At 40.7% G+C, this 14,426-nt stretch overlaps 1 protein-coding gene across 1 annotated transcript in view; it reads left to right on the top strand.

Moving 5' to 3' along the window:
• The window catches only part of SPAG17 (sperm associated antigen 17), a 236,047-nt gene that overhangs the window by 27,884 nt on the left and 193,737 nt on the right, over window positions 1–14,426 (top strand). Inside the window, exons 2-3 of the mRNA XM_032594369.1 lie at window positions 5,283–5,423; window positions 6,047–6,130. Coding sequence (XP_032450260.1) covers window positions 5,283–5,423; window positions 6,047–6,130 — 225 coding nt within the window. The remainder of the gene's footprint in view (window positions 1–5,282; window positions 5,424–6,046; window positions 6,131–14,426) is intronic.

Genomic DNA, 14,426 nt, shown 5'->3' with positions numbered 1-14,426 from the left:
GCCCCATGTGTCAGGTTCGGATTGTGCACATCTGGCCCCTGATACCCTGTGCGGCTTCTGTCTTTCCTCCCTCCCCGCCCCACCCTAATATTCCCTCGCCATAAAATCAGGCTCGTAAGAATTTCATAAAGACCAAGAAAGAGAAAGGAGTCACAGGACTTGCAGCCTGTAGGCAGTTGGGTGGAGGGCAGGAGGGAGCAGGCCATGGAGGTCCCTCTTGTTGGGTGATGGGAGAAAGCAGAAAAGAGAGAGAGGGAGGAATGGTTTTATAGTCCATGCATGTTTGTATGTGAGTCTTTGGCTCTTCCCCTCTTATCTGGAAGAGCTGCCTCCTTCCCCTACCATCTGGTTGCTCGACTGAGCCACTCCCAGGAAACCTGTTTTAGCGGAGGCACAGCTGCAGGGCCTAACGCCCCAAACCCTTGTCACGGACGCCTGCCATAAACCATGCTGGATCAGATACAGCCTGTTCCCCTCCTAAAAGGCCTCATAGCTGCAGACCGTGTGTGCATCACGGTTTCATGATATGCTACCTTCTAGTGCCTTATGATTTCACAGAGCCAAAGTCTCACCGTCCAAGCACATTCTCTGTTGCCTTAAAATATTGATCAACAGATATTTATAGAGAGCCCTGCTCTATTTCCCAGTTACTGCTGGGCACCATGAGGTACAAAAGCGATTCAACCTAATTTCTGACCTAAAGAGCTCATGATCCACTTGAGAACACATGACAGCCACATGAACCAATTCCTAAAATAAGAAGCAGTTATAATAGTATGATGACCACGCCAGACTACAGTATTTATCAGAGATTGTGAGGCATCTGCAGTTAGAGAAGAATGTATAATAAGTTGTTTAGTAAAGGCAGTCAAAGCGGTGAGGTAACTGCATATCCTGGGAAATTGTATTGTTCTTGTTTATTAGATAACAGCGTGTACCCATTTTTAATCTATATCACTAACTTTTTTATAATTACAACCCCTTTTTAACACATACGATTGTAGCAGCCGGGTCTATGTAATAAAAATATTTCTTCTGCTGGCCAACAGCCCACACTAACACTCTTTTGCTGATGGAGATCCAAGGCTCCTTTTGAAGGAAAAACCTGGTATGAGCAAGACATTCACAAATCCCTGTCCCCTGGCAGTAAATCTACTTAACAAGAAGGTCATCTTTTCAGTGGAGTATCGACCTAAAGTACAGGTTTGCTTATCTGGATGGTGTTCAATAGCTCTGAAAAGAATTTGACTCCTCAAATGCCTCATCGGTTTTGTTCGGGGCTTGTACATCTCCAAATAAAAGTTGTGACAGTTCTTGGTTCATAGAGCTCGTCAGGATCAATCGGTACTAGGTAGCGGACCGTGGGAATCTCATGGCAGATCTCTGAGGGCAGAAGGCCCCCTGACACAGGCCAGCGAAGGCAGAGGGAGACACCACGTGTGTTGTGTGGCATTGCCATTCCCCTACCTGATTATTTGTGCTAATAGGAGGAAGCTATCACATTCCCATGGGCCAAAAGCTAGTTTTCACTTGTTTTTGAAAGGGTTTTTGTAACTATCTTAGGAGGTAGGAATGCCGAAGTGGAAATCTGGGGAGTTTGCCATATAGGAAAGGCAAGTCGTTATCAATCTACCCTGTGTGTCTGGGACAGTAGGTGCATGTGAGACAGCCAGGGTCGCTGCATTAACGTGAATACTTTGTCGCTTCGGAAGGCTGGGATGTCTGTGTTTGGGTTAAGACGCCCTGCTGCTAAGCTCCAATTAGGTGAGGCTGGTAAAGTAAATAGAAGGTAATGGATTGTGTCCATACATGACTTCATTCCATCCTTGGAATGACTTTATCGATAACTGCTGGAAGGCAAGACTCAGCTGTAGCTGTGTCCAATATACCTCCAGGCAACAGAGAGCTGACTTTATTTGCTAAGGTGTTTGAGGTGTGCCCAGGCTAAAACCCCGGATCCTTCACCATCGGATACATCCAGTGTAGTTTTTCTAAGATGATGAATGCTTTCTTTGTCTAGGCGTATGCTAAGAGTTACCCCAAACTTCTTGAATTGTGTTAAACAAACCCGCCTACGGTGGCAGTTGGTCAGAACTCACCAGAGTGCGTGCTATGTGTTCATTTCTCCCCTATGGTCTGTCAACATTTGTTTTCTCTGTACTCAATTTCTCTTGGTTCCCTGTGAACCCAAATTTAAGGACTGTGTTTAACGGCATGTTGGCGGGCAGGGGGGGGATACGGGTGGAGGGGTGTTTTGAATAGCTTTTTACCAAATCTGTGTCCCATTTTTTCCAAAACAATTTCCTATTTCTAAAACTGCTGCCAGCTCATGGGAATTTGTAATCTACAGTTATCCTGAAGTCCCAAGAGAAAGATTCAGAAATGATCTCCACGGAGCATTGTTCATTTAAGGATACTTCCTAATTAGACCCCAGGGCAATGACTTGCTTTTCATTAGTTGAATATTGTGCATTTCCTGACATGTCGCTGCCCCCTAGTGCAGCACGCTAGTGAGTGCATCCTTCTCTGCAGACATTCTTGATTTGCATTATTACTGTCTGATCAGTCCATTTCATGCTTACCTGGCTTCTGGCAATGTGATTAGACACTAATCCATGACTCAGATAAAGTCCTTCACGGGCCCCATTTTTCCAAACAGATCCTATTCCGGGAGCAGGAGTTTGGTGGGCTAGCGAGTGCAGATGAGAAAAACGGAGTTTCAGCTGGACTCTCCAGACCCCTTCCAGTGGAGAGACCGGGCCCAGAATTTTCAGCATAGTGCCATGAATCAGAGGAACAGATTGCATGTTAAGGTGCATCCAGGGCAAAGTAAAGAACACTCAGCTTGGAGAGAGACAAGCTTAGGAAATTTCCTTAACCCTCTTTGAACCTTTGTAAAACTATCATCGATTCAAAAAAAAAAAAAAAAGTAATCTTAAGATGTCTTAAGGATTTACTACATCATCTATTTTTGAAGGTTTTATACACTTTAACATGTGATATAAATCTTCATCTATTATGTTTACTATGAATGAGGTAGCCATTAGGTGCAATTTAAGGATTATGGAAAGGCATTCTGACCCCAAAGACTTGCTCTCAGAACCGTTTCAAAATGATCACAAAATTATAAGCCATGTATGTGGTCTCCGTGCCAAAATGACCTTGAACAAGTTGTTTCACTTCGTTGGGTCTCTGTTTTTCCATCTATAAAGTATTAGTGCACCTATTTAAAGGGATTACTCAGGGATTCAATGAGATAACATATGCCTGGCACGTGGCAGATTTCAATAATTGTTAGTTCCTTCCTCCTCCTCCTCCCTTGTTTTTTTCTGGTCTGAAATAGTCAACACCTGCCTTTGACACCTGATACTAATGGGTAGATGGTGCCTAGATGGTGTACCGTGATGCCCTCTTTCTGAATTGTCCCCCCAAAGAGTGGAGCGGCAGTCCTTCCTTGTCCCCATCAGCTTTCAAATATTGGCGAGGACATCTGCCCTGGGGAGGGGATAAGGTAGAGGTGGTCATTAAAATCTTCAGTATCAGGAAGTATAACTGACAGGAAGCTGGGGGTATTGCCTGTTCAGGAACCGTGTACTTTCTTGTGAGACTAAAAGAGATTTTCCTTCTTTAATGATTATAGTTGCAGTGTTGACTGGGGGAGCAGACAAGAGATAAGAAAGGCATCCAATGTGGGAAAGGTCATTTGGTGATAGTGGAATTTTTTTTTTTGTCAAAAGAATATATTATAAATGTCATACCTACTTTGAAAATCAGAATATTAAAAAAAAAAAACAGATGCTCAGTCTTCCTGTGGTGAATTAGCAAACAAACGAAAAAGGTCTTAAACCCAATATAACAGAGGCAAACAGATCGAGCCACACCTACATGTACATATGCACACACACGCACATACTTTGTAGGTAAAATACACATTTTTCTGCTTTCATGTGTGGTTTTTGTTCTGAATGCAACATTGGTGGGTTTTGTTAGGTAGTTAGTAAGTTTCTGTGGAGAGAAGTAAGAGACCTTTAAGGATACTGATTATTCGATGCTAAAGAAGAATTTGCACTGAGGTCTTTTCTCCCTCCTAAACCCTAGTTCTGTCATCACCCTGACCATGGACTGGACAGAAACCACAGAGCACCACAGAAAATTATGCAATTCATTAAATTTGTGTAATATCCTTTCACCTCATCGTAGACGTTGTTTTGGAATCCATCAACAAGAAGTTTTACTCTTTTTGAATCAGATTTCTAGAGCAGAGCTAGAGGGACGTTAGGTATTGCCCTGTCCGAACTCCTTTATTTTATAAATGGGGGAAGTAAGGCCTAGAGAAGACACGTGGTTAGTGTGCCCCCCTTTATTGTTTATCTCTCTTTCCAAATGTCTTTATCAAGTTTGCTTCTTCCATCTCCCCATAGGATTGTGAGTGTGCAAAAGCACTAGACCTGGTGTGCCTGACCTTGACACCCAGCACCACACAGTGGGTAATTCAGTGAATTCCATTCTTACTCTCCAGCCAGCTGCTTCTTCTCAAGAGAATTTATCATTATAATAGACAGAGAAAGGGATTACTGAATAAGAATATTGTAACATTTAGTAACATTTCTTTAAATTATTTGATGCAAATTTCATGTCCGAGTATAATATTTTAGCCTATGTCTGGGAGTGGGGGGAAGTACTCGTTTGTGAATTAGCGATGAGATTCTCGTGTTACATGAGGAGGAAAAGCTGTGTTCTAGTTCCGTGCTTTACCAAAACTTCAGGGATTAAAATTTTACCCCATATATAAGCCCATTTGGCAACTCATTCAATGTTACCCAATATTCAACCAGAGTTTATTGAGTTCCTACTATGCTCCTAGCGCTATTTATACTCTTAGGATGTACCAGGGAAGAAAACAAAGATTTCTGCTTTCAAGATTATTTCTTAATATATATTTGTAACATGAAACGACCTATTTATTCCTAATACCAAGTTACTCTTGGACAGCATTCTTGTGAAAGCATGCCATTTTTAAAAAGTTGTCTGCCTTAAAATAAAAGGTCTAGTTTCAAAAGAAAATGGGTTTTTTTTTGGTCGAGTTACATGAAATTTGGTGCAACACTGCCGCCTTGCGGCCACATGAGTCAGAAATTTATACACACTATATATGCTCAACGCTTACCTTTAAGGTAGGGCTTAAAGTGCAAATTACCTTGTTTTTTTGGTGGAAGCCTTAGACACAAAACCTACCCAGGAGTATTTATCATTTAATTCCTTCTGGGTTTTTTTTTGAACAGAATGACTGGAAGGGCTCCATCGCTTTTGTAGTTGGAAACCGGATTGAGGACGATCTTCCCATTCGAGCATTGACTCTTGCCGTCCAGGTCCCTCAGCGCAAATTCTTCAGTATCGTATCATGGCAAGACATTCTACAGCAGGTACCTGTCCCTTTCACCTCTAAGCCCCTTGAAGACTTTTTTTTTTTTTTTTTTTTGCCTAAAATAACAGAATAAAGTAATAAACTAAATAAGACTTTACTATTCTTGGGCTGTTGGGTAAATTTGGGTGGATTCTTTTCAACAAAATTTAGCTAGAATCAATGTGAACTGTTTAATCGGGAAGAATTAGTTTAGTCCCATGAATATTGCCCTTTCTACACGCATTCATTTGACCAAACCTCTGTAGCCATACCAGACTCCCTGCTAGGCTCTTTGAGGAATTATCTATTTAATAAAAGATTGAATAATAAAAGACTAAACTATTTACTGTTCTGGCAAAGTCCATAACAAGCCAGAAGAATTAAGTCTACAGAGAAGGCTAGCTGTCAGAGGTCAGAGAGGAATGACAACATAGGAAAGTCCTGGCAGGTGGCGCATATGCCTGTAACTACTAACAGCTTTACCAAAGTGACTATAAATTTTTTACTTAATTAATGAATATCTCTTCCTTGCTAGGTTTCTCAACCCTTCAAGTCACCTAAGTATTTGAAATTTATATATACCTAACTATTCTTTAAGTACGCTTCTCTTGTTCATCATAGATGAATTTGATTTTCTTACAGATCAATGAATCAAATGCCCTTCTTGGAACTACATCTAAGAAAGCAAAGAAACCTGTAGGCAATAGTGCTCCCTTATATTATGAGGTAGGTGAACATCTTTACTGAAAAGAGTTTTGTAATTTTTAGAAAATGAGAACTGAAGTGGTGATCTGATAGTCACTTTTTAAGAAGTTTTTAATTCATTCTTTGAAAGCAAGTTCTGGGTCCTCATTGGAGCTGCCTGAGGACAGACACTTAAAAAAAAATCTGCCTCCATTCTAACAAAATCCCTCTCTAGGAATAAAATTGTTCTAGATTGTCGACACCATCCCTGCATCCAATTGAAGATTATAAATCAGAAGTTTTTATATTCAAGAGAGTTGGGTCATACTTTTTCATGGTAATTATTAAGTGTGTGATGATATTAAAGGGAGCTGTATTATTAGTGTATTACAAAATATTAGTTTCACCAAAGGAACAATGTAAAAATGCCCCAGAAAGTGTTTCCTGTACAAGACAGAGACACAGCTGTTACAATTTTCCATCAGTTTGTGAAATTTGGGCACACTTCCATCCTACTTCAACCAACATGAAATAATGATAATTTTTAGATTAATGGTCCATTCTGTCCCTAGCAGATGCTTAACACAAAAGTCTGGCCTGGGTGACCATTGGGTTTATGCAAAGACTTAGAACTCATGCTCAGTACAAGGGGATTTCCTCTCCTGCTGCCTTGTTAATATCGAACTTACAGCTTACGAGAAGCTATAAAAATCCAGTGATTAATTAGAATATCACTTAAAATTTGTCAGGCACTGTTTTATGGCTCGTCAGACTGAAAGCATAAAGATTTTTGGATCTTTCTAAGACAAACTTGTTTGCACTTTATTTCAGTGATCTAATAAAGTTTTTATGTGTCTCAGGTCTTGGATGATTTCCTAATGGCCGCTTTAGTATTGCCTGAGTACTATCTGAACAAGTTTCATTGGATTTATTTACGCTTGACAATACGGTGGATTTTACAACATTAACTCTTGCCATCCTACTCTTACTATCACGAAAAACTGATTCTGTGCTGTTGGAGTCAAATAACGCACGTTTCCCCTCTTTTTATGATGCTCTGGATGTGCGTGCTCCAGTTGAAACATTATGTGATACCTGGATTTAAAATATTGGAAGTTTTCTTCTGAAGTAGCCATAGAAAACCATGTCCAATTCTCAGGCCTGGGACCAATTAGCCCCCAAAGGACTCTTTCTTCTTCAAAGATGCTCAGTAAAAATCAGAGATGATAACAGGCCAGTTTTGATGTCTAATCTGGACAGACATTTTGACTTGGATGTGGGATAGCACAATGTTACAAATCCAGAGTTCAGTTAGAAAGCCATTCCTCTCCAATATGTGCTGTGGCTCTGGGTTGTGAATCCTTCACTCAGGGGAGGTCCATTTCACATCTGGCTCTGCCACATTCTTCCAGTGGAGCATTTGGGCACTAAGCCTCCCACACCCCCACACATACCCTTTTCTGAATGGTTCCAGAAGAAAAGGGAAGGGAGAATGAGCACCACAGAGATTGGCCCTTGGGTATACCAGACATGCATCAACTCCAATTGCTTCAGTAAAAACAGATATAGAACATGAAACAAATTCAGGCTCTTGATCAGCGTCAGCCGAGGACAGAATGCACATCGGGAGAAGAGGGCACATTTCCAATCTCAGTCCCTTCACACTTAGGACATGTTCAGAAACTCTGTCACTTGGTACCTCACCCCAAGTGAATTGAGGAGCTGCAGGCCATGTCAACTGAGAACTCCAAGGTAGTTGTGAGCGGTGACCATGAAAGAGGCGCAGAAGCCAAACTCTTTTGGGACTTGTGTTTGAGGCTTACGAGTCTATTTCTGCTTGAAGTCTTGCACAATCTGTAGCAACTAGGACACATGGCACAGGTCAACTCCCCAGGAGCCTCTTTGGGGAGTTTTTTCTCAAAAGAAACTCAGCAATGGGGAAGAAAAGGTCACCTAAGAAAATCACTTATGTGACGTGATATCCATAGAGTTGTGTCTCCTCCATTTTGGAAGGAGAACTCAAGGTAGACACTATGAAGACCATCCACTTACATTTACTTCTATTGGTAGGATACCCTCATTGGCCTTAAATCCGAGCCTAGTTGTTCTCACTTTAAACATGGTGCTGACCAGTTTGGCTTTCTGGTTTCCTTGCCTGCAGTCAATTAGGAGCAGCAAATTAAAGTGAAATGTCACCACAGTGCAGTTCATCCATGAGTAGTAAAATAGCGTCAGAACCACATTACATATTTCCAATAACGACTTGCGATGTCTGGGCCAGCAAAGACCACATTCCTAAGTGATTTGCTCAGGCTTTCACTTGGATGGCTTGGTGTTGTGTACACACAGCCTCATTTTGAAATTGTGTAATTTCCCCTGAAACTTTAGAGTTCATCGAGCCATAGTATTGTATATATGAGAGAGTCTTTATTTATAAACCACAGTTCTTTGAAAATGTGCTTAGATTTGTGCTAATGTAATTCCACAGAGACATAGCTACAGCCCATTTGTTCGTTCACCATCTCCTGTCGGAAACCATGTTCTGCTCTATCAGGAACTATTCTAAGGACTCGTATGGGAATGGGAAAATATTCACCTTTGTGCATAGTCTCAGGGATGTTACCTATTACTTTATTATAGTAGTAGTCTATTATTATTTAATATCATTATTTAATAATGATGATGAAAATGATGATGATCCCATGCATTGGCCTTACATACGAACATACTTTCTAGCTTGTAATCCTATTTGAGGATGCGGACTTCTATGAAAATGGATATACAGATATTGTCTGTATTATATAATGACCAGTTTTGCCAAATAGTGGCATTTTACCAAATACCAAACAATTAACAGCTACATTCTTGTTCAACACTAGGGGTTTAAACACTATCTAGACAATGGGTGGTGGGGAGAGATGAATATTATAAAGACTGTAACTTCAAGAAGCTTAAGGATTAGTTATGGGGAAAAGGGGGGAAAATATATCCTAACACACAATAAATGGTCAACAAATGTTTATTAAAAGAGTGAACAATACAGTGCATCGAAGTCCCGGAGAGACAGATGAAGTGTCATGGGCATTCAAAGGAAGATGAGCTTACCATTAGCTACTGTGGGGTGATGGGTGAGATCTAGAGGAGCCTTGTGGAGAAGGTGGCGTTGGGAGGGAAAGCAAGCGTGGCTAATTTTGATCTTGAACATATATTATTCCAATTAACCCATATCACAATTCTAAAAGGAAATGTAAATATCCCCATTTTACAGATGGGGAGATGGAGGCAGAGAGAAGGTAGGAAGTTTACTAATTAGAATAGTGAAGAACTTGAATTTGGCCATAGTTAAGTACATAGCCTCAGGTTGTTCCTCTTTACCACAAACCTGGTACTTTTCCACTGGGCTCAAATCTGTCCACCCTCGGATAGTAGGTCCTGGCGGTCTTGACATAAGTAAAGGCATAGGAGAGGGAGAAGAGTGAATATGTGCTAAATTTGTAATTAGAAGGTTTAAGATATACTCAGTAGGAAAGGGAAATCCTATACGTATTTCAATTACAACTTTAAAATCCTGAATATGGATATCTATGAGGAAATATTTCAAACACTCCATAGAATCCATGCTTTAAGATACACTCTTGGGCTTAAATTTGTTTACTAAATGTGCACAAATATTTGGCTGCATGTGTCTGTTTTATGGCCCACATAGAGAATCTGACTTGTTCATTTGCAGGTTTATTCGGTCCCGACCAAAACTAAAGAGGAAAATATTAAGGATCATTCAAAGCTAGGTGCAGTGTTCCCTATGAGAGAGGTCTATGCATACCTGCAAAGATTCTCCCACCTGCAATTAAATCTGAGACACAGTATGTGTGCATTATAAGAGATGCACAAATTTTGGACTTTGACTTTGTGACTTTGATAAATTAGGAAGCAAAAACTACCAATTGGACAGGTTTGTTTTTTTTTTTAACTTCTCTGAAATCTGGGTAAACTGTCTTAAAAGTTTTAGGTTCCATCCCACGGGTGTCTTTATTTTGTGATGGTGAATATCATACCTTCTACCTAGAAATGAGCATCCATCCACACATCCAGTGTTTGCCTGCCTGTATGACTTATTCGGAAAAAACAAATGAGGTCACCACAAAATTTTTTAAAAAACACAAAAGTTTGCTGAAACAAAAAAAAAGTATCTATAAAGAATAAAAGTAGGGGCGCCTAGGTGGCGCAGTCGGTTAAGCATCCGACTCCAGCCAGGTCACGATCTCGCGGTCCGTGAGTTCGAGCCCCGCATCGGGCTCTGGGCTGATGGCTCAGAGCCTGGAGCCTGTTTCCGATTCTGTGTCTCCCTCTCTCTCTGCCCCTCCCCTGTTCATGCTCTGTCTCTCTCTGTCCCAAAAATAAATAAACGTTGAAAAAAAAAAAAAAAAGAAAGAATAAAAGTATTTATGGCCTAGTTGGTGATGGGCTTATTTTAAAAATTGATCAATTCTATACAACAAAGATCCTGGACAATTTGCAAGATTATGTAATACAGTGCGAGTTTATGAACACAAATAATTATTAGTTTTCCTCTTTACTCCTATCAGTAAAAAAAAAAATAATAAGACCTTATTTTTTAACTCATAGGTTTTAATTAAAATATTTTTATGGGCTTTTCTATTGGGAGATCATTCTGGGAGATCATTGAATATGGAAAGATTTGTTTCTGATGTTAGATTTGAAAGTAATGAATCAAATGCTGTTAAAAAATATATGGGTTGCAAATTTTATACATAAAGATCTAATTAGTTTCATCACGTTTTTAAGATAGTTTGCTGGTATATTGGATTAGTATCCCCAGATGTAATAATTTCATTTTGTTGGTTCCTATTTCTATGTGTGTAGATATATTCTTCGGCTCTTTCCCGAACGCGTATTCATAATAATTCACAAGTAAGAACACAGACTTAATTATAATCGAGTTGCCTCCCTTGTCCACGTTTCTAATAGGAAACTCATTCCTTTGACAGTGCTTCAAATTAACAGTCTATTCAATGGAATTGGAAGCCCTTATTTTGGGGGGGGGGGTGGCCCTTGTCAGAATGAAAAATGGAAAACTCATGCTTCAGAGATAGAAACAAATAATATGTGAAAACATTTAAGAGGTTTGAAGTTATTAAAATGGCAGCTCTACTGGGAACAGAAAGCAGTATGTCATGGAAGAAACGAAGGAAAAGGGAGTCAGGAAGCATTCTCTGGCCTTTTCAATCCTGCGTTTTAAAACAAAACAAAAAAATTCAGGAAGAATTGGAAGGTAGCCAACCTAATGCCGTTATTTCATAGAGCTTAGGGATACACCAGGAAATTACAGGCCAGTTAGTTTAACTTCACTTGTAGGGAAAGTATTAAAAACTGCTGCAGGAGATCAAGTAAAAAGATGCTTAGAAAAGCACAGCTTGATTAAGGCAAGCCTGGCCAGCGTGGTTTTCGGAAAGGGAAGGTCATGTCTTAGGAACTTGTTGAAATTCTTTGAAGCTATTATGGCCAGTACAGTCTTCAAAGAATACAGCGAGGCCCAGGATCTGCATATCTTTTCCGTTCCACGCCAGTCCTTGAGGGACGCTTGCAGAACGTGGCCCACATCAGGGCCTCGGTGCCCCGAGTTTCGAAACCACTATCAAAATAGTAGAAAATAACCTCTGATGGAACATTTTTAAAGCTGGAACCAATTAATACAACCTGATATTTATAAATGTAAAATAAAGACTTGGAACAAAATTTAGGAATATTGAGCTGTAACAAAGAAGTACTACATTGGGACTATAAAAACAATCTGGGGAGTTACTGTGCCAAAATCTGGGCTTTGGAGGCATTTCTCGCCCGAAGAAGGGAAAATGACGAGAAGTCACAGTGCTAGAAATGGTTGTAGGGGAAAGAGTTATGAAGAGTCACAACCAAATGAATTTTGTCAAGATGGGAAAAGGAGCCGTCAAATGTGTTAACAACCCCGGGCCTCTACAGTCCTGGAGAAGGCCAGAGCGGCCCAGCGGAGAAAGTTTAGTCCAGGCTAGTCAGTGAGGGGGTGGAAGTTCATGGCCTCCATTGCCTCAGGAATGGGCTCCTAGGGAGTGAATATATTTGCCTCTCAGATCGGAAACCTGGAGTTCTGTTTTCAAAGAAAAGCACAACTCAGGCAAAGGCGTTGGAAAGCATCCAAATCATGCCCCCAAGCTCTTTTCCACCCTGGGGCACAGGCGGCTGGCCAGGCCCATGCGTTCCAGGAGGGGGCAAGTAGTAGTCCCTGGTGAGGAGTGGAATCAGAAGCTGAGGCCCCTGGGATTCAGCAGCAGGAAACATACACCATCCAAGGGCCATCCAAGTGATAGAGACGCTGGTAGGACCTTCGGTCCATGGGAGAACTTCCAGACAAGACAAGAATCTAGTCGAGAATTCCAGGACATAGATCTCACTGGAGAAGAAGCCACAAGAACAAAGCAAGGTTCAGCTTGTGTGAAGGGCAGCCATCACAGTCTTAGCCGGGATGGATTCTGGAACTTCCCCAACACTCTACATTCCACGCCCACCATGATTGGAAGGATGTCAGGGAGGGAATCAGAAAGACTATATCATTCTAGTCCTGTACGTAAGACTGTGAATAATCTGCCTTTATATGTGGCAATAATAATAGTTATGATTTATTGACTCCTTCGTTTATTCCAAGTCTCATGTGCTTGGTGCTTCACATGTATTAGCTAACCTAATCTTCTCAACAGCCTGCCAGGAGGTACTTACAAATGGTGAAAGTGGAGCCTCAGACAGGTTGAGTAACTCAGTGACTCAGAAGCCTCTGTCCCCTCTGCTTGTATCACATAAAAATCGAGGATAAATAGTTGAGATTCTGCAAGTGGTTGTTGTGGTTTAACATTTCTTGAATACAAGCTACTGTTAGCAATTAGAATTAAGCTCTAAAGCTCTCAGTCATTCTGTGATATGTTTACTGCTCTTCCTGCTGCTCGGGCAAAAACACTGGTATATCTGTACGTGACAAAGCTGCCAAACAATCTTAGTCCTATTTTTTTTTTTTTTTTTTTTTTTGAGCCACACTGATGAGTAGCTCCTGCCCAAATGTTTGGAGCAACTGGGACTTTTAATTCTTACAGTTTAGATTTATATGGTAAAGGTGACTAAGTCTTTCCTTTGGGAGAGGGAGGATGGAAGGATGGGAATTGAGAGGGAAGTTAATACATATATATGCATTAGAGATAAAGGTGTGGAAAGAAAGAGACCTGTCTGAAATCCTACACGATTTAGTGAGAGTGAATTTCATCTCCCAGAGTGCCTTCTGCTAGCTTGGTGAGACATGTACTTACTGGTTAGATGTGCTGATCCAAACCAGTCTGCCTGGGCTCATGCTCTGATTCCACCACCTACTGGCTATGGGATCTCGGGCAAGTTCCTCTAACTCTGTTGTACCTGTTTTTTCCTCTGTAAACTCAGCGTCCATGGTGGTATCCGCCTCACCGAGCTGTAGTGGTGATAAAATGAGATCGCAAATATAAAATACGTAGCATAGTCCCTGTCCTACAGTAAGTGTCCATTAAAGTGTAGCTAGTATCGTTTATTATTTTTTTTTAATTTCTATTCTCAGTCATCGTGAATGTTGGAGTTTTGGACTTCAGGAAGCATGAAAAAACTAGAAACATCTGTGAGCAGGGTGTTTTATTTTTAATTTTATTACAGTGAAAAACACATAACATCACATTTACCATCTTAATTATTTCTAAGTGCACAGTTTAGTGGAGCTCAATGTACTCACATTGTTGTGCAACCAGTCTCCACAACCTTTCATCTTACAGAACCGAAACTTTATATCCAGTAAACATCTCTCCCTTCCCCACATCCCCTAGGCCCTGACGGCCATCAGTCTACTTTTTTTTTTTTCTATGAGTTGGACAACTACAGATGCCTCATAGAAGTAGAATCACATAGCATTTGTCTTTTTGTAACTGGCTTATTTCACTTCGCATAATGTCTTCAAAGTCCATTCATACTGTTGGATATGTCAGTTTCCTTCCTTTTCAAGCTGAATAATATTCCATGGTATGTGTGTATAATATTTCACTCATCCATTCAACCATGGGTGGGCTCTTGGGTAGCTTCCATCTCCTGGCTATTGCGAATAATGCCGCTAGACCATAACTTTGGTATGCAAATTATGAGCATGTTTTCAGCAAGTGGAATACAATTAATACAAGGTAAGTTAATCACTAGGTGAATGAAGAGAAAAAAAAGGCAAACTAATGGTCAAAGGGTATTTGGGTTGGGGCGTCTGGGTGGCTCCGTCGGTTGAGCGTCAGAC

The sequence above is a fragment of the Lynx canadensis genome, chromosome C1 (assembly GCF_007474595.2).
Source record: "Lynx canadensis isolate LIC74 chromosome C1, mLynCan4.pri.v2, whole genome shotgun sequence".
Taxonomy (NCBI): Eukaryota; Metazoa; Chordata; class Mammalia; order Carnivora; family Felidae; genus Lynx; species Lynx canadensis.
The sequence above is the reverse complement of the archived record's forward strand: the minus strand, read 5'-3'. Positions and strand labels throughout refer to the sequence as shown.